The sequence below is a fragment of the Mchenga conophoros genome, linkage group LG9 (assembly GCF_057382185.1).
Source record: "Mchenga conophoros isolate Kocher_MC1m ecotype Shallow Benthic linkage group LG9, M_conophoros_male_GT1.1, whole genome shotgun sequence".
In the NCBI taxonomy this organism is placed as follows: Eukaryota; Metazoa; Chordata; class Actinopteri; order Cichliformes; family Cichlidae; genus Mchenga; species Mchenga conophoros.
The window spans coordinates 12,856,144-12,874,542 of NC_140534.1; the positions used below are offsets into that span (position 1 = coordinate 12,856,144).

Consider the following 18,399-nt stretch of genomic DNA (forward strand, 5'->3'; position numbering starts at 1 on the left):
GAGTAGAAAGAATTGCCAGAAGCTGTGTCAGAAAGTCTGAAACCTGAGCTTTGGACTCACAGCCATTACTTGTACATATGCTGAGCTCATTATTTGAAACTGCATACACACATTCAGACACCTTTCAGATCATAGATGACACAAATATATATTTAAAAAAGACGCATTAAATAACTTATTTGGAATCTGGCGCCACACAGACGAGCGGAGCAGCCTCTGCTCAGACTGATGCAACTAAAGATGGATTTATTTCACAGGAGAAAATGTATGTGGACCATGGGATCATTGACAGTGAGAGCGTGTGAAGGTAAAGGGATAAAGATTGTTAAAACAGTCAATTAAAAGAAACATTTAGAGGCAAACTAAAGAGGGAAGATTTAGTCGTGAGGCTGAGGCTTCTTAGAAATCGACTTAAATGTTTGCACTGGGTTTTGTTGTGTTAAAATCATTAATTATGCCTACACTTTGCACATCATATATTTAGGAAATAAAGACTTCAAAGACGGGCTTTTTTAGCAGTCAATAAACCGAAAGCAACATAAGTTCACCTGTTCCATCACAAATGTTTTTTAAAAAGATCACACAATAAATGATGAACCAGTTTTTTCAAGAGAAATTTGAAATTTAATGAAGGGAAGTTCTTGTTTCCACAGACAACAGCTTCAGTGAGACACAGTGTGTAGGTGCTGGCAAAGAGATGCCGCTTTAAAGACAAATAAAACAAGCAGCGTTTTGCTCGGTTTGACTCGAGGCTGGTGAGGACTGTCCAAAAATAGGCAGATGAAGCAGGTACATTAAATTAAACCCCTATCGAAAAGAATTCAGTTCGACGCATCGGGGTGTATGTTCACCAGAGTTGAGCAACGATGGAGAGGAGATGCACATACAGTAGAGAGCACAGGCAGAGAGCATGACTATACAATAAGAGGTCTCAGCGTCAGTCCATAGCTTGAGAACCCCTGTTTGTGAATAACAGCTGTATTTTAGTCAACAGTATCTGATAAGTTACACTGTTTTAAAACAGTCTTTTGGGGCTCAGCTACACACACAAGAAATTCAAGTCCCACAGTGTCGCCTTCTCTTTGGGCAGTGTATCCTTTCCAGTGGTTAAAGTCCATTCAGATAGTCATCAACAAGCATAAACTTTGTATCTCTTGAAATGACAGTCTGGCCTTTTTCCTTTTTACCTCTTCCAACAAATCACACAGTATCATGTTAATATATTTAACAGCAATGTCCTTGGGGAGTCGTACATCCCACCAGTTCAGAGGTCAATCACTGACTTTGATGCTTGTTGAGTGCTTTGGCCTTCAAAAGTGATACAGTGCTGTAACAAGATCAAAAGTCTGTATCCATGAGGTTTAAGAATGCATCCAAGATTTGGTCATTTTTCCGCTGGTCAAATTACCCCATGACAAATAAACAAACAAAATCCTCTGCATCTCAGAGGAACAGTTCAACCTTTTTGGGAAATGCTTATTTACATTCTTGTCAAGAATCAGATGTGTTGTCTTAGAATAAAAAAGTTACAGCCATCTACTGGTTAGCTTAGCATAAATACAGGAAACACTCCACACGGATCCGCACAAGAACTCTACGTACAAGGCCATGCATCACTCACTACCTCACACACTTCCTTAATCCAGGCAAACTCCAGTGTCAAAGTTGTGGTTTTATTAGGTTTAACTGATGATATGATGATATGGTGTTATGTATTAATCACTGGATTTTGTTTTCATCCATGTTTGAGCTACACTAAGGTAACCAGCATCCACCTGTACTCACCACGCAGACATGAGAGCGGTATTATCGTTCTCTGGAAGAAAGCAATAAAACGCATCCCCTTCAGCTTCTACTCGATATGGACACATTCAACATTGAACAGTTGAATAATAGACGATCCAAAATGTGGGAAAAGTACATATAATATACAAAAATATTAAAGAAAACACTACTTTGCTCTACCATTGGTTCCTTCATTTCTACAACAAGTTGAGGTGGTTTGCAGTGCCACTTACAGGATAATTTGGCCAACAGAAACAGTCCTCTGTGCGCTCCTGCGTTGTGTACAGTATTTACTTAGTGAAGAGACTGGGACGTTAAATTCAGTCCATTACTCCCATCTCTTCCATAGTCGTGACCTAAGCCAGGATGTCACTCCGCTTGCTGCACCAGACCACCAGGCCAATCATGGCCAAGGTGAGGAAAACGGGGATGAGGATGAGGATGGTGAGGGTGTCGTCCGGGGGATCCAACCACACCGGCTGGTCTATGGTGCAGTTGGAAAAAAAGTGCTTGTGTATGTGGATGATGTAGCGCTCCACCAGCGGATTGGGCCAGTAGCAGTCGACGATCTGGGACTTTGTCTCTGTGCAGAGGGTGAAGAGGTGGTACTCACTGAGGAGAAAGACAGGAGAAGGAAATGTAAAAGAGGAGGAGAAAGTCATGACTCTTAGTTATAAGCATGAAAATATTAAAATACATAACACAGATGGCCTCCCTCCTTCCTATCATAGCTCAGAAGTACATTACTTATTCTACTGCTGTTACTCTTAGGAGCGCACCGGCATTTAAACCCTTCTGTGGTTTAGCTAGTAATAACCTTAGCATCAGCAATTTGGTATGTAATCCATCATAGTGATTGGGTACATGCTGCTTTTTCTGGCCCACTACCTTCTCTATTTCACCAGGAGCTTTTTAAAAACTCAGAGCTCTGCTTTGACGAATACATTGAGCCATTTCTAATCCCTCGTTCTCCGTCCTGCATTCTCTATCAAAGAGGTCCAGCTTCTTTTCTCATGACACACTGAGAGCTGCTCCTATCCTCAGCAGGTGAACATTAAACCGAGCGACAGTATTCCCACGCTCCCTGCTGATCCGAAACTGATTTGTCATGTTTCGATGATGTGGATCTGACACTCTATGTTATTAAAACTTACAGACTGGCTGGTAAAAAAGACTGTGCAATGGTTCATGAACCAAGCACTATTGTTGCAGTCGCTTCTCAAAATACTATACTAGCAACTGTGAGCTGTCATGTCATTAGCTACAGCAGTACTGCGAACAGTTTCATATTTTTGCTTCCTAATTGATGTCACTTTTATAATTATTTTCCAAAAAACTTTGTTCTGTCGTTTTGGCACCACTTCTGCTTTGTTCAGATTTATTTTTAAACTGTATAATGCACTAATTATGGCATCTTATGCAATATTAGCGTGGGACTTATATAGCCTGGGGAATCATTTGAAATAACTGCACAGGTCATCAGCGATCCTAATGACGAAACTGCACTGCCAGTTACCCACTATATTAAGCTCGTGCTTAATTGTGGTTTTAATATAGAATCAGAATCTTGATGATTTGAGGACAAGTTTTTGTTTTTCATCTGATTTTCTGAGGCCACCAAAGTGAATATATACTCTACACTGCATGTATGTTTAAAGTTGCGAGGCAGCTGAGCTTTCTTTTTCTTGATGTGCAGTCTTGTGAAAAACTCATCGCAGCCATGACAAAGTAGTTTGTAGAGCCACCTTTAGCAGAAAGAAAATGAAGTAAGAGTTCTCCACCGTGCTGACAGTCGGTATGAGGTGTTTGTGCTAATGTGTCTTCAGCTTGGTGTTCACCGACTGTGATGTTGGGCATTATAGTCAAACATCTCCACTTTGGTTTTGTCTGTCCAAAGAACATTCTTCCAGAAGTCTTGTAGTTTGTTCAAATACAGCTTTGCAAACCTAAGCTGTGCTGCCATGGTCTCTTTAGAGGGACTCCTGGCACCCTTTACAAATAAGCCATACTTTGTTCAGTCTTTTTCTGGTTGTGCTGTCATGAACTTTAACATTTAATATGCAGAGGACTGCAGTCTGAATTGTAGCTCTTGGGTTTTTTGCAATATCTCTGAACATTGCACAGTCTGACCTTTGGGTGAATTTGTTGAAACACTCAGTCCTGGGAAGATTGCACCATTGCCAAAACATCTGCTCTCATAGAGGTGCTCACACTTGCTAATGATCACCGAATCAAGTGTATTTGATTAGCACCGACTGGCTGCTGCTTACCCTCATAGTTCCTGTGGAATCATGTAGTCACGTAGTGTCCAATGAATGCTTAGTAGTGCATGTGCGTGTGTGAGTGCGAGTGCATGTGATTTGAGAACATTGAAAGTCCACTGACAAAAACCGAAACACATGAACATTAGTGCTGACAGTAAATCTCTGAAATACAAGGTAACATCAGCAACATTATGTCAAACTGCTACACAGATTTACCAGCCTGCCACAGGACAACAGCCAAAAGCAGGAACAAGGGCTCATTAATGTGCTATCTAACATTTAGACCGCTTCACCCTGCTGCCCTGTTTATAGCACATATAAGTTCGGTTCTGACGTCAAGCTGCAGCCATTGTTTTCTGAATCCCCTTTGCTTAAGTGCCACAAATCAAATAAGCCCTGCTGCCTGTGTGTTTACACTGTGTATAGATGCATATAGTGCGCTGCAAGCAGGGCAAGAAGGCACCACATGTCAGATAAGACGAGTGCCCTGTCAAATCTGAACTCAGCAGCAGTATATTATTGGAGGGCCATAAGCTCATATGTTATGTTTGAAAGTTACTAACTCTTTAGAAATATCTGCAGATGCAGTTATTGTGATTAGATTGATTGTGGTAAGATACTGGGAGTCATTAAGGCTTACGAAACTGATGCTTTTAAAATAAAATGTGTTTTACGCCACTGGCAGAAGAACCTGAGAACGTGATGGCAGAGAAAAGGCTTTGATGATTGGAGAAAACACAAAGGCAGAGAGTACAAGAGCTATTAGACAGAAGTGATCAAAATGCAGACTGAAACCGTAGGGAACAGCAGACTTTTGAAACTGTTCCCAGATGTAACGCACAGCAACATGTTTTTAAACTCTCATCCACATGGGATCATCGGTTACGAGGGTAGAAAAAAATAGTTTGATCTGATTCACAGCTGATGTCCCAATGATTGCATAACCATGGAGATGACTACACACAAATGTGAATACACAATATAACCAAACACACTCACGTGTGACGATACAGATAGTTGTATACCCACATGACAGTTTTGAGACTGCAGACAGATACTGAAAATTGCTGGTAGTTGGTACCAGTTGGAGTATTTTAATGCCGAGACATAAAGCTTCACTAACTGTGTTATTCTAATTCTTTCCCTGAGATATTGTTAAGCCCCGAGAAAAATCCAGGCCCATAAATCAATTTGAACGTTTAGCTCTGAAAGGCAATAGCTTGTAATTTGTTAAATAGTAAGGAGACTCCACATATTCACATTTCTAAATGTTGTTACAGGGTTTTTTTATATATTTAATAGTGTGTATTATTACACTCAAGACAAGGAAAGTGGGGGAAAATAGCTTCCAGTAAGTTTTAAACCATTGTAAGTTTTAAGATTTCCTGCTAACTACTTCCTCTTACTTTTTAAAACATCAGGTAGTCTCCCCAAAGCTACACAGGCTGCCAGTTGTTTGACAAAATAAAAGGTATCTCTTACATAATAATGCAATAATTATTGTAGCTTCTAAATGTCCAAAGTGAGCAAGAAGTGCGGCAGAGTACCTGCAAACTCTTCAATAAACATAGTTTGAGTCACACAGCTTTCCAGTTACTGGGCTTATACAGTTGCTTAGATTTCTGTCACACTTACATGTTTCAGATCATCAAATACATTTTAATATTAGTCAAAGAAAACCTGAGTAAATAGAAAAAAGCAATCCAAAAGCACCTGTCCCTGTGTGATCAACGGTGTGTGATTTTTTTGGGAAAGGTGAGTTCAACTGTCACGCAGGCCTGATTACTGTCAGACCTGCTGAATCAAGAAATCACTTGAAAATAATCTGTGTGACAAACTGAAGCAGGCTAAAAGCTCTTCAAAACTAAAAAAAAATCTCACAAGACATCCAAAGAAACAGCTGGGAAACAAAGTCTATCAGTCTGGAAAAGGTTACAAAGCCAATTTTAAGGTTTTGGGACTTTAGTGAGCCACAGTGAGAGAAATTATCCACCAATGGAGAATACCCGGAACAATGGTGAACCTACTAACCTAATAAAATTACTTCAACTCATCCAGGAGGGCACAAAAAACCCAGAACAACATCGAAAGAACTGCAAGCCTCACTTTCCTCAGAGTCAGAATTATACAACAGTAAGGAAGAGACTGGGCACAAATGGCATCAAGGAGAAAAAACACTGCTCACCAAAAAGAACCCAAACGCTCGTCTCACATTTGAAAAAAACATCTTGATGATTCCTCAAGATGTTGGGGGAAATATTGTGTGGACTGATGAGACTTAAGTTCAACTTTTTGGAAGTTTTGACTCCAGTTAAATCTGGAGTAAAACTAAAAGCATTTCAGAAAAGGAACATCATAATAACAGTCGAACACGGTGGCAGTAGCGTGATGGTCTGAGGCTTCTGTGCTGCTTCAGGACCTGGTTGACTTACTGTAATTGATGGAACCGTGAATTCTGCTCTCTGCCTGAAGGAGAATGTCCGACTATTAGTTTGTGCCATGAAGCTCAAGCACACTTGGCTTATGCAGCAGGATAATGATAAAAAACACACCAGCAAGTTATCAAAGGACTCTAATTAACAGATTTCCAGTCCACCTCAGAGTGATTAAAAAAAAACAAATCAACCAGGCTTTAGAGTGGTCCAGTGAAAGTCTGTACTTAAATCAAACTGAGATACTTTGACATCACCTTAAAGAGGCTGTTCAGTGTGGCTAAATTAAAAGAAATCTCCAGTGAAGATTTGGCCAAAATTCCTCCACAGTGATGTGAAAGATTCAGGTGTTTTGACACAGCATCATGTAGGTTTGGGTAGTTTTTTGTTGTGTTTTTTCCTTAAATGAAATCATCATTTAAAAACAGCGCCTTGCATTTACTCAGGTTATCTATGACGGACAGTAAAAGTTATTTGATTATCTGAAACATTTAAATGTGACAAACATGAACAAAAGTAAGAAATTGTTTTTTTGTACTTTTTACCTCGCTGCACTTCACACACATATTTGGAGCATAAGAAAACTCTTAAAATATTGCCGTTAACTATTTGTGTAATAACTTTTTTTTCTTCCAAAGACTGGGATTTTATAATGAGGCATTTCCTTTTTCCAAAGAAAACCCCTAATATGAATTCTTTATTCCTCTGGCTCCATGAAGGATGACTCCTCTGATTAACAATAGCTCACCAGACAAAGAAAGTTGACCTTCACCATTTATATGGTCAAATACATGTAATATATGGAAAGGACATCTTTAGGAAATTAATGTTTGATTTTTTTTTCCAGAGCCATTTTGATAATATGAAAGGTCTTATTATAACCTTCTGGCCAATGTCTTGAAGAATACTTTTCTATCAAACCAAGAGGTAGTTGAAGCATTTACTTTCAATAGAGTTAATAATACACAGCTACAACAACCGCAATTAAAACTTAATCAAGAACCTATTTTGTTATTTATGCACTGCGAAGGATCCAAAGACTGTTATTAAAGACAGGTGACTGATCCATACTTGGACATTGTGTTGTGCAAACATCTAATGCAATGCTGTTTCAACATTTGTAAAAAAAAAATTACATTTTTACTGCTGAGTGGTGAATAGTTGTAGTTCTTTGGTGATTTCACAAGAGTGACAAGGTAGCTATTAAATTAAGCAAGAACTTAAAGTCTCAGTGAAACGACAGGCTTGTTCATTTTCTTCATTCAGATGTTTTTAAATCAGGAGAAAAGAGGGAAAGGCAAATCATAGAAATATGACAGTTACATTATTCATGTTTGAACGAAAAGAAGTGTACTCCACCACCTACACATAAAAACACCCTTTTCAGCTTAACAAGGTGCAGGAAAGGCTGTTGCTCTTTGTCCACGCTGCCTTACCACAGAGAGGTGGAGATGAGCTACTACTACCTCCACCCCCACCAAAACCTTAATAAAGAGTCAACAAAGAGCTGCCTTTGAAGTGCACAGCTGACATTTTTCCACCTGTCAAATTCATGGCAGATGTTAGAAAATGTGTTTTGTTTCTGTCTTAACACAACTTGACATTTGACTTAGACTTACATTTTGCAACTTGAGAGCTTCTTTGGTCAAAGGGGAGAAACGATGTAACAATATTTAAACAGCTTCACCTTTTCATGGACTTCAAATGAGTTTAACCATTCCCAGTCCTCTCTCTTCACTCTCCAGAAGGCTCACAGCTGTTGGTATCAGTGGTGTGTTATGACAATATAACCCACTTAGAATAAGGTTTCCTCATCTAAACGGTCTATCGCTTATCATTAGTAGCAGCCCGGAAAAAAAGAAAACCTCTGATGACTTTAGAGCAGCATCTGTTCCACACAAAGACCAAACACAACGGTGAATTCATTATTAGAGGTCCAGACCATCACCGCTGTTCCTGTGTGCACAACATTAAGTCTTACAGTACGGATTCTCCCGGAGCCGTAAACTGCTCGGGGCAGAAAATTAATATGTTATTAGAAGTAAATGATTGAAGTGCATAAATGCACGCACAGTACACACAGCCTCTCAGTGGTCTATCCATGCCCTTCTCTGTGACCTGACAAGCTTGTACTGTCTCATTTCAAACAATAACAGTTGTGCTGGCTGAGTGAGTGGCCAGCAGCAAACACTGCAGAGAGGCACGGCTCATTTGTCAAATGGAGGAAGCTCTGCAGGGGTCACCGCTTGTTTAAACATGAGGCCGCTCGCTCTCCGAGCTCGATCCCTCTCACCACTTTCTGGCTCCGCTCGTGTCGTCCCTCTCTCCCTCTCTCGCTTTCTCTCTCATTCTTATCGCCTACTTCCAGGCTCCAAAGTACACTGCTGCTGAGAAAGTCATTTTATCCTTCACTGTCATGTAAATGAACTGCCGTACACAAATGAATCGTCTCGTAAAATATGGACTCACACAGGAAAAGATTATGGAAAGGCAAAATAAGGCAAAGTGGTTTCATCTCTCTATCACTCTTATATGTCAGACATCACTGGCAGATCAGATTTAGGATTAAAGTGACTTCGACTCTTAAAAAAATCAATTTCTACATCCTTCAGTTTAAGTGAGCACGACTGGAACAGCAACGGGTGAGCAAAATAAGAAGAAACCAGACATTACGCCACCCATCCTGCACTTCAGATTTAAAATAGCACTTGAAAGGATCTGCTAAAAAAACACTATTTAAGCTTTTTTTATTCAGAGACAACTTCCCTGATCAAAACACACAAGCTAATTATAGCCTTTAAATAATGAATTTGGCTCGTTTCCAGCCCGTGTCGTATTGTGTCTGGTTTACAGTCAGGAGTTTTCATTGTGAAACCGGTCAGAGGGTTTTGACACTGAGCCAGGGGAGCTGTTAGCTTGACTCACCATTATAACTTTAATTTAATGGATTTAGATGCAAATGATTATTTTGATTCATCCATTTCCTGCCATTTATGTGGGTTCGGGGTCGGGGGTCGGCAGCCTAAGCAGAGACCCCTAGACTCCCTATTCCCAGCCACTTTCTCCAGCTCATCCAGGGAGACACCAAATCAAGCAGCTTTGTTGTCCTGGGTATGCACTAGGACTCCTGCCAGTACGACATGGTAGAAACATCTTATCTAGGAGCCATCCTGGACAGATGCCCGAAGCACCTCAGCTGGCTCTTCATTGTGTGGAGGAGTAGCAGCATGAATGATCAAGCTCCTCCCCATGTCTCTAAGGACGAGCCCATCACAGGAATCTAATTTCAGCTGCTTGTATCCACAGTCTCCTTCTTTTGGTCACCACCCACAGCTTGTGACTGTGAGTGAGGGTAGGGTGTAGATCAACCTTCTCTTCACAACAACAGACACAACATGCACATTACTGCAGAGGCTTTACTATTCCTATTATCTCCCTTATTCACTCACTTGTAAACAAAACCTCGAGATACTTAAACTCCTCTACCTGGTGCAGCAACTCATTCCCAACACCAAGTGAGCAACAAACCACCTCATTGTAAAAAAGAAGAGAACAGATCCTCAACGCCTCAGCTGCACCTAGAAATTCTGTCCATAAAAGTTGAACAAAATGACAAAGGGCAGCCTGATAGAGTCCAACACCCATCAAAAAATAGTGACTGAGAGTTATAGCTGGGATTTCAAACCAAGTTCTTGCTACAGTTTAAAAAGAACTAGATCATCTGCAACACACAAAACAGAACTGGTCCAGTGTTTGGGTCTCCCTGAAGTTACAACACACTCTACATATTATCTTCTAGAACCACCACCCAAGTCTACCAGTCCAGAGGCACCACCCACAACTTCTGTAAGATGGTGCAACCAAGTCAGCCCCACGACATCCAGAGCCTTAAGAAACTCAGGAAGAGTCTCATAAACCCCCGGGGTTCGTTCAGGAGTTGTTTAACTGGGCCTAGACTCTGTTTTCTCTACAGAGGCTGTATCAGTGGGAATGAGGAGATCATTGAAGTCACCGCCTGGCTATGTCCTCAGGTTATGTCAGCAGCACTCTATCCCCACTGTGAGCAAATTATTAATTTAAAATGTTTCTCTTGTTAAACCAGTAAATCCACAGTTTCTAAGTTCTAAATAAAATGAAATTAAATACAGCGTTGGTTTGTTGGTTTTGGTTCTTTAGCTACTAATGGCCACATTTGTATTAAGAACATCAGCAGTAATGTTTTGTCAGTCTGTTAACTGGTGCTGAGCAGTTCATGAGAGCCGCAGTAGTGAAGCTGAACAATAATGTGAAGGAAATCCAAAAGAAAAAGCCAAAACTGTCTGACTGAGGGACTGAAGAATCCAGTTATAAGTCTTTGTGGGAGGCTTCTTTCACAACTGTCTACAAGCTACTTGTACAGCCAATTTGAATTTAAGTTAAGTTGCTTTTTAAATTAATTTCTATGTCCAATCTTCAACATGAAAAAAGAAAAAGTCTTCAACGGAGCACAATTTGACAAAGCCATCCTGATTTGTTAATCAGGACTCTGCAGCCAACAGCACAAATATATTTTGCTTCAGGAAAATCACCATGAAGCTCTGACAAGTCTTCCAAGAAAAACAGAGAGAAAACGATTTAAAATGGAAAACACAGGATATGACCAGTTGGTGAAGGTGGTGGCCCTTATTCCCAGAAATCTTGCCTCATATCAGTGACTCAGACCATTATTTAGACTCCGGTGTGTGTGTGTTATTATGCAAGATACCGGTCTTATAGCTGACTCCTGCGCCTTCAGCCTCTGCAGTTGTTGTAAAGGGAGGGGGGCAAAGACTGCAAGAGGTCAAAGGTCAGAGAAAGGAATGAGATGGAAAAGCTGGATAAAGACAGATGCAGACGGGTGGTCAGGACTTTTTCTTTTTTTTTTAAAAAACACCAAAAAAAACCCAGCTCCAGCTTTGGAGGCATGCCTCCAACGGCTCTCCAACCCACAGACATTCAACCAGCTGCAGAAGGCCGAGATGGATTACAGTCTATCTGTCTGAGTGTTTTGGGGGTTTTTTTGGAAATTGGCATCAATGCACAGCTAACAGCTCACCAACTGAAATTACAAGTATACAGCACTCTGACAGGAAGAGAACAATAGTGGAGAAAAAGAGGAATGATAAAGATAAAAGCTTTAAAATGTGGGTGGCTTTTTGGTGTCCAGATGTATTTTATCATTAGCAGCTGCTTTGTGCAAAATGACAAATATCCTCTGGCATACCTTGTAAAAGCAGCTTCCAGTGCGCTTTCCGGAGCGCACATGTGCTATTTTGTCATTGTCAAATTAAGGTTGCGCTAATGTAAGGCGACACTTTCATTTACTCCAAAGATGTGCGTCCGTAGCAGAGAGTGTCCACTATTCTCAAGATCACCACTTCGTTTTAGGCGAGCGGGAAGAATTTATGACCTCAGTCTTTAAAAAGAGGAAATCTTTCCTCTGTTAAGAGAAATGATAATTAACAAACAAATCTATAATAAAAAGCACAAATTTATAGAGAGGCAATCAATTATATAAGAGGCAGGCAAACAGGTGCAGGGCTGAATCTCCTTGGGAACATATGGGAGGAGAACAAGTGCTTAGGATGAGCCATTTGGGGATTCTACAAAAACAGATCCAGCTGCGATAAATTCCTTAACCTGCGATTAAAACTGAACTGAGATACTTGATGCACATAAGTGCACGACTATGCAGAATGCTGAAGAAATACTGGCAGACATTAAACGTGCACAGATACCCAGCATTACCACCATCAACTCACTGATTACAGGTTGATTGATATAGTTTGACACAAATATTGCAGCTCCCTCTCACTTGCTTGCAGGTCTTCAAGCAAAAGGGTCCATAATTCCTTCTTTTATATCCTCCAGTCTTTGCAGGCTCTGATCATTTTTTTCCTGTAACCACACTAAACTGTAGGTCATTACTAGCTGGACGGATGCTGCACAGACGTTTCTTTACCTCAGCGATGACGGCTGCAGCCCGTCTAATTTATGTTACATAAATAAAACAACAGTAGAGCTTTTTAGATCCCTTGCAGATGGTTTTTGATGTACTTTAAACACTTGTGACCCTTTACTTTTTTCTTTGCTTGTTTCTACAATTTAATGGCAGTTTTGTATTAAATCAGCTTAACATCATCCAATGCTCCTCGCACAGCATATACACAACTTTGTTTTCGTTGCCAGCCTCAGATTTTATTCCCGCTAGGCTTATCAGTAGTTTTCCTTTTTCGACAGGAGTCCTTCATTGTGTCACAGCATAGGCATGTTTTTAATGGCCAGCAGGGGGCGACTTGTGCTACTGGAAAAATAAAAGAAGTCGAGCTGTAAAGAAATCTACGAGAAAATAATGCTTCTGCTCACTTGATTTATGACTTCAGTAAACATTTTCCTGATGAGTTTGGGTTTTGTGATTAAATAAAACATTATGATCTTTTTTATAAATTCTGACCCCTTACTGTGTGGTCCAACTGTAAGTATAAAGTTTCTATATTTGAAGACTTTAAATGTGTTAAAGTTAATTTATTTAGTCTTAATCTACTTTTATAAAGAATAAAATTGGGGCTACAGATATCTCTGTTCCATTTGTTTGTTGCTCTCACTGTGAACTGACTTCGCCTGCAACCTGCTAACAGCCTATCAGCGTCAGTCTTCAAATGCGGTGGTACCTGATGAAGTGTGTGAGGTTACACCAGTTCTGTGGATCTATGTGAGTCATGTCCTCCTTGAATCCCTCTCCACAGACCTCCACCTCCCACTGCAGACGGGACTCGTTGCAGACTTTCCTCACCCGCGGGGGAGTGGGCTCTGTGCTGAAACTGTCGGAAGCTGAGAGGAAAGACAGCAGAAGACAAAAGTCCTGTTTTGTGTGCGTGACTTTGGAAAAACTGAACAATAACTGAGATGAAGCATGGTAAAGATGGACGCTCATGCTTGTTTGGTTTGTGTTCATGTATCGTTTATGAGCTGTCTCATGTTCTGTCATCAGCTGAACCATCACATTCAATATGTCTCATTTGAACTGTTTTTGCTGACCCAACTGTTACTGTCCTTCTTACTGATGCATGAATAGATGCTCGGATAAATGGATGGATATTCTCACCTGACAGTCCTCTCATCATCCCGACATTGACTGTAAAGAAAACCAAACAAGAACACGATTAGAATAAATTCATTTCTACACTCTCCCTGTTGTTTCTTAACTATGACCTTTGACCTTCCCCGCTTGTTATTCCATCTTCCGCGTATGGTCACATATGTCATTGTTTTTGCTACAGAGCATGTGACCCATGTCTGGACTCTATAAGGTCATCATAGCGCTTGTTAATATTCAGCGAAAGTGAACTGTGGCGCTTTTTAAGTACACAAAGGTGAATTACATTTTTACCGTTGAGCACTCTTTTTTCTTTTTCTTTTTTACTTTATTTCTTGAACGTTTTTGAGCACTTTTGAACCAGTGTCTTAACAGTTATCAGTCTCACCTTTTCAAAGTTTTGAAGGAAACATATTGAATGTCAGGACCAACTTATTTGAAGACGTTGTTGTACGAAGGGCTTGACTTTAACATCACACTCCTATAAGTGGCTATGTCCAAGGCAGAGGTCAGAGGTCAGCAGCTTTTACTATGAATAGAATTATTTTTAACCAAAGTTCTGTATTCATATATGAGGTATATCGCACCATCGGCCCCTCTGGCCATCACCAGTAGGCGGTAGGTGAAGTGTCTTGCCCAAGGAGCTGGGGATCAAACCGGCAACCTTTCGGTTACGAGATGAGCTTCCCAACCCTTGGACCACGGTCGCCCGTTACAATAACAGTAACATTACAATAACACAATGTTTTCTTGCATTTATGGTAAAAAGTAAGAAAACTTCTCTTAGTTGCTTAGGCGATCGATTTCACACAAGAAATCCGCCGGATTTCACACAAGACTGATGTAAGTCTCTCAGTTCATGTTTCCTCACAGTCTTGGGAGTCTTTTGTGTGTTGCACAAATATTTTAATCACTATGCTACGGAGGTGCTAGGATGACAGGCAGAGAAACAGGGGAATTAAATCTAATATGATGTGTAAGCCCGCTCTGAAACATGGTGGCTGTAAAGCTGTGCAGGTCGTTGTGAGTAGCTGTACTTGTGCAAATGACTCATATTAAACTGAGCACATTTTAGTATTACATAGAAGTTCAGGCCTGTAAACACAGAGATATCTCGCTGTTCTTGGAACATCTTTCCACATTTACTGCACATCAAGCATAACAGTAAGCCAGCAGTGTCGGCAGTGAAAGCAAACAAATCTTCACACGTGCTCTTATTTTCTTAATTCTCCTCCACAATTTATTGTTTTCATATTTGTGCTTCAATGACTTTTCCTTAATTAAAGAAACCTATTATCATTTTCTAATATTTACCTAATGATCTTATACTCAACACACGTGGATATTATTTCGCTTTATTAGCAATGTTCCCTCTATCTTGGCATTTCCTTTAAAATCTATTTCATGTTTCACTTTGGTTTTCTTTTTGGTGTTCTTCATATTTATTGTTTCTCAGTCTTTCAGTGAATTTCCAGAAGTCTGAAAGACAAAAGACAAAAGACAAAAATAAGCAGAGACAAATGCAAACTAACATCTGAAGCCAGGTATCTCAGTGACACCCTGCAGTACAATAGTGCACAAGGGATAAACTTCTATTTCCCTTCCTTCTTTTTTTCATCCTGTGACTTTCCGATTCAGAATCCTGCACAGGGCTGCCCATTTTTACTCCAGCAGCATGAGGAATGACCAAAGCTAAACATGCTGCTGCGCAGGAAGGCACAGCTCCCTTTGAAGTCTCCTGCTTACAAAGCAGTGGATCAGTTTAAGAGACACCCCGGAGGGAAAAGATTGTTACCAAGTTAGCATGCTAAATATAGAAACTGCTATGTTTGAGCATGTAAGGATATTCAGATTTGTGGGATTGTCAGGGTTTTTTTTCCTAGTGTGTGTGTTCTTTTTAAATACTGTGGTTAGTACCTGTAAATGGATACAGCTGCAGGGTCCAGTTAGCAGAATATTTAATGAAAATGTTTCTGCAGGTAGTTCTGAGCACACAGCAGTGTTTTATGGCAAATTCTCACGTTACCGACACCTACAGGTTAAAGTTGAGCTGCACTGTGATGACACTTTTATGGCCGTATGAGGTGCACCCAACAGCAAGACTGGATTTTTTTTAAACTGACTTATCAGTGCAGATTCGTTAGAGTAATACTTTTTTCTTTTCTTTTTTTATAATCCATCAAAAATTGTTTAACATGTATGACCTTCACTGCCAGGGTAATATTTTTCTTAACATTCTTCTCTGCTCCACTCCAGAGATTTCCCCAAAAACCTTGAAAAGGTTTCAACACAAATGTTCAAAAAACAAAACTCTGCCTCCTTTGGTGATGTTTCATTAACATAATAAGAGTAAAAGATGCAATAAAGACATTCAAGTCAAGATTTGTGTGTGTGTGTGTGTGTGTGTGTGTGTTTGTGTGTGTGTGTGTGTGTGTGTGTGTGTGTGTGTGTGTGTGTTGGGGGGGAGCTCTATATCGTAACAGCTCACTGGACTGTCACTCCCAGATTTCTCAGACTGGATCCAAAGACAGTCACAGACTCTGGCCAACAATCCCCCAGCTAATGCCGGTCAAGTCCATCACTGTTATAAGAAAATCAGAGAAGTGTGAAGTTGCAAATAGAGACAGAAAATCATTTTTCATCATCCTCCAAGCCATCAGCTCACCAAGCAACTCCTTTATGTCTGCAGATCAATACATCAAATCAAATAATATGTACAGAGCACAATAAAAAACTCTTTGAAACTTCCCCTCTCTGATTTCAAAGCTTGGCTTTCAGCCCTCATGTTCCCACAGGTCTCCTCTTGCATTTCATTATTCCCACCATGCCGGCATATCCTAAAAATAACATTCTCTGTATAACACTCAACATAAATACATAGAGTACATAATCTGCTGTGCAGCAAACTCAATCCCTCGTAACACATATGAGCTCTGTGTTCGATTCACACTTAAAACCACTCGGAAAGTTACATTTTCCAAAATGCACAATAACATACACGTTATTGTGAAGCCTCAACCCGCTGAACTCAAACTTAATCAAGTTGCTTGGTGAATAAATCCAACCAGCGAGAGACAATGAAAGTGAAAACCAAGCAAAAACAGAACAAATAAGCGAAGACACAGAGCTCCAACACGGGGAGCGGAACTGCAAACAAACTGACTTACTCCTCCACTAACCCTCCGATCCCCATATCCAATATCGACAATTACCCCATATTGTCACGGCTGCTGCTTCGAAGCCTGCCGTGCCTGCAGTGTGACAGAAGGGTAGTATTTGATTCTCTGGGATGAGAACACTTTGGAAACCAGTGCACTTCTGCATTAATCAATCTGCTTCAAATCCTCATACCTCATACCTTTAGCCACCTAAAGGAACTTTACTGTGCTGTAAGATAAAGACCCCACAATATAAAAGTGAAAATGAGACAGAAACCTGGCTCAGGGAGGGGCAGCCATGTGAGCTGCTGGGGATGAGGTGAAAGAGAAGGAAAAAAAGGAGACAGGACCAAATACACACTACAGGAGGCATCTGCTTCATTTAAGACTGCTTCAGTAGCTGGTATCAGTTTACACACATGCAGGTGTTCTTCTCATTTCCATAATATCATTTGTACATGCCGCTGTCAAATAAGCCAAAGGGAAGTCCAGAATAACTTCTGAGTTATTAAGGAATTCAAGCTGGATGGAGGATCTGACGAACCTGCAGCCAACAAGCTAACAGCAGGTCTCCCTCCAGTAAGCGCTCAGGGTAACAGCAGGAGAAGGTCTGAGAGTAAATCCCCTGTATCAGCTTTATGAACTGGAAACACAAGAGAATTGGCATCATGACTACATGTGTGCATGAGAGATTTGGATGTTATGTAATGATTCGTGATTATGAATTATAGCAGCTTAGTGAATTTCTCGTCCTGGCATTTGACAGATAAACAAACTCAGTATTAGATTTAAAAGGCAGATGAAATACTGCCAGAGTGGCTTTGAACAACCCCCCCCCCAAGATTTTTATTACTTGTTAGGGAACAACTTATTTGCAGCAAAACAGACCACAGAGCAACATTAGCTGCATTTGGAGCCAGCTCATGAGTTTTAAAAAGTTCCTATCACATTTTGGGAAATAGGAATCAAGACTGCTGTCAGCTTTTTAGTTTAAGTAGAGCATAAACTAATAAGCTTCTTCTCATCTAAACCTAATATTTCTTCTTTTAGCAGCTTAATGCCCCATTTTATTCACCTGCTTGATGCGGGGCAGGCAGGTTGATGAGAGCGTTTTTAGTGAACACAATTAGCTAACAGATGCTAAACTGAGCTGTAAAGCAGTGACTCATTTTACCGCTAATTATCTAAGCCAACAACAGTGAATTTTTAAAGTTTGAATCCAGATGACTCTGTGGAGCAGTTGGGCACATGCGTAGAAAAGTGCAGACTTTGAAAAACAAATTGGAAGTGAAGCATACCAACGGGTTCTTCTCCACTTCTGCAAAGGGGATGAATAGAAGCAATGCAAAATACAAAATACTGTACTGGCTGTGAGATGTAGAGCGTGTGAAGTGTACACATGCCGAGATGAATTTCTTTTATGTGCAGACTTACTAAAGATTACTCTGACTCTGTAACTGTGTGAAACTGAAGGAGCTGAGCTGTGAACCTCGTATGTCTGACAGCCTGTGTTCATCATACATGCAAATGGAACATTTGAGCAGAAATCTATTTATCATTAATTCTTTTATTCACAGCCTCTCATTACAGACAATCGAATCGTTAAATGTCTCATCAGTCACACATGCAATGATAGTAATGCATTC

General features: G+C 40.4%; 1 protein-coding gene across 1 annotated transcript in view; it reads right to left on the reverse strand.

Moving 5' to 3' along the window:
* Positions 1 to 601: 601 nt before the first annotated feature.
* Positions 602 to 18,399, reverse strand: part of LOC146566891 (receptor activity-modifying protein 3) — a 33,901-nt gene continuing 16,103 nt past the window's right edge. Inside the window, exons 2-4 of the mRNA XM_085286522.1 lie at positions 13,605 to 13,634; positions 13,171 to 13,330; positions 602 to 2,397 (exon numbers count right to left, since the gene is read on the reverse strand). Coding sequence (XP_085142648.1) covers positions 2,142 to 2,397; positions 13,171 to 13,330; positions 13,605 to 13,634 — 446 coding nt within the window. The 3' untranslated portion in view covers positions 602 to 2,141. The remainder of the gene's footprint in view (positions 2,398 to 13,170; positions 13,331 to 13,604; positions 13,635 to 18,399) is intronic.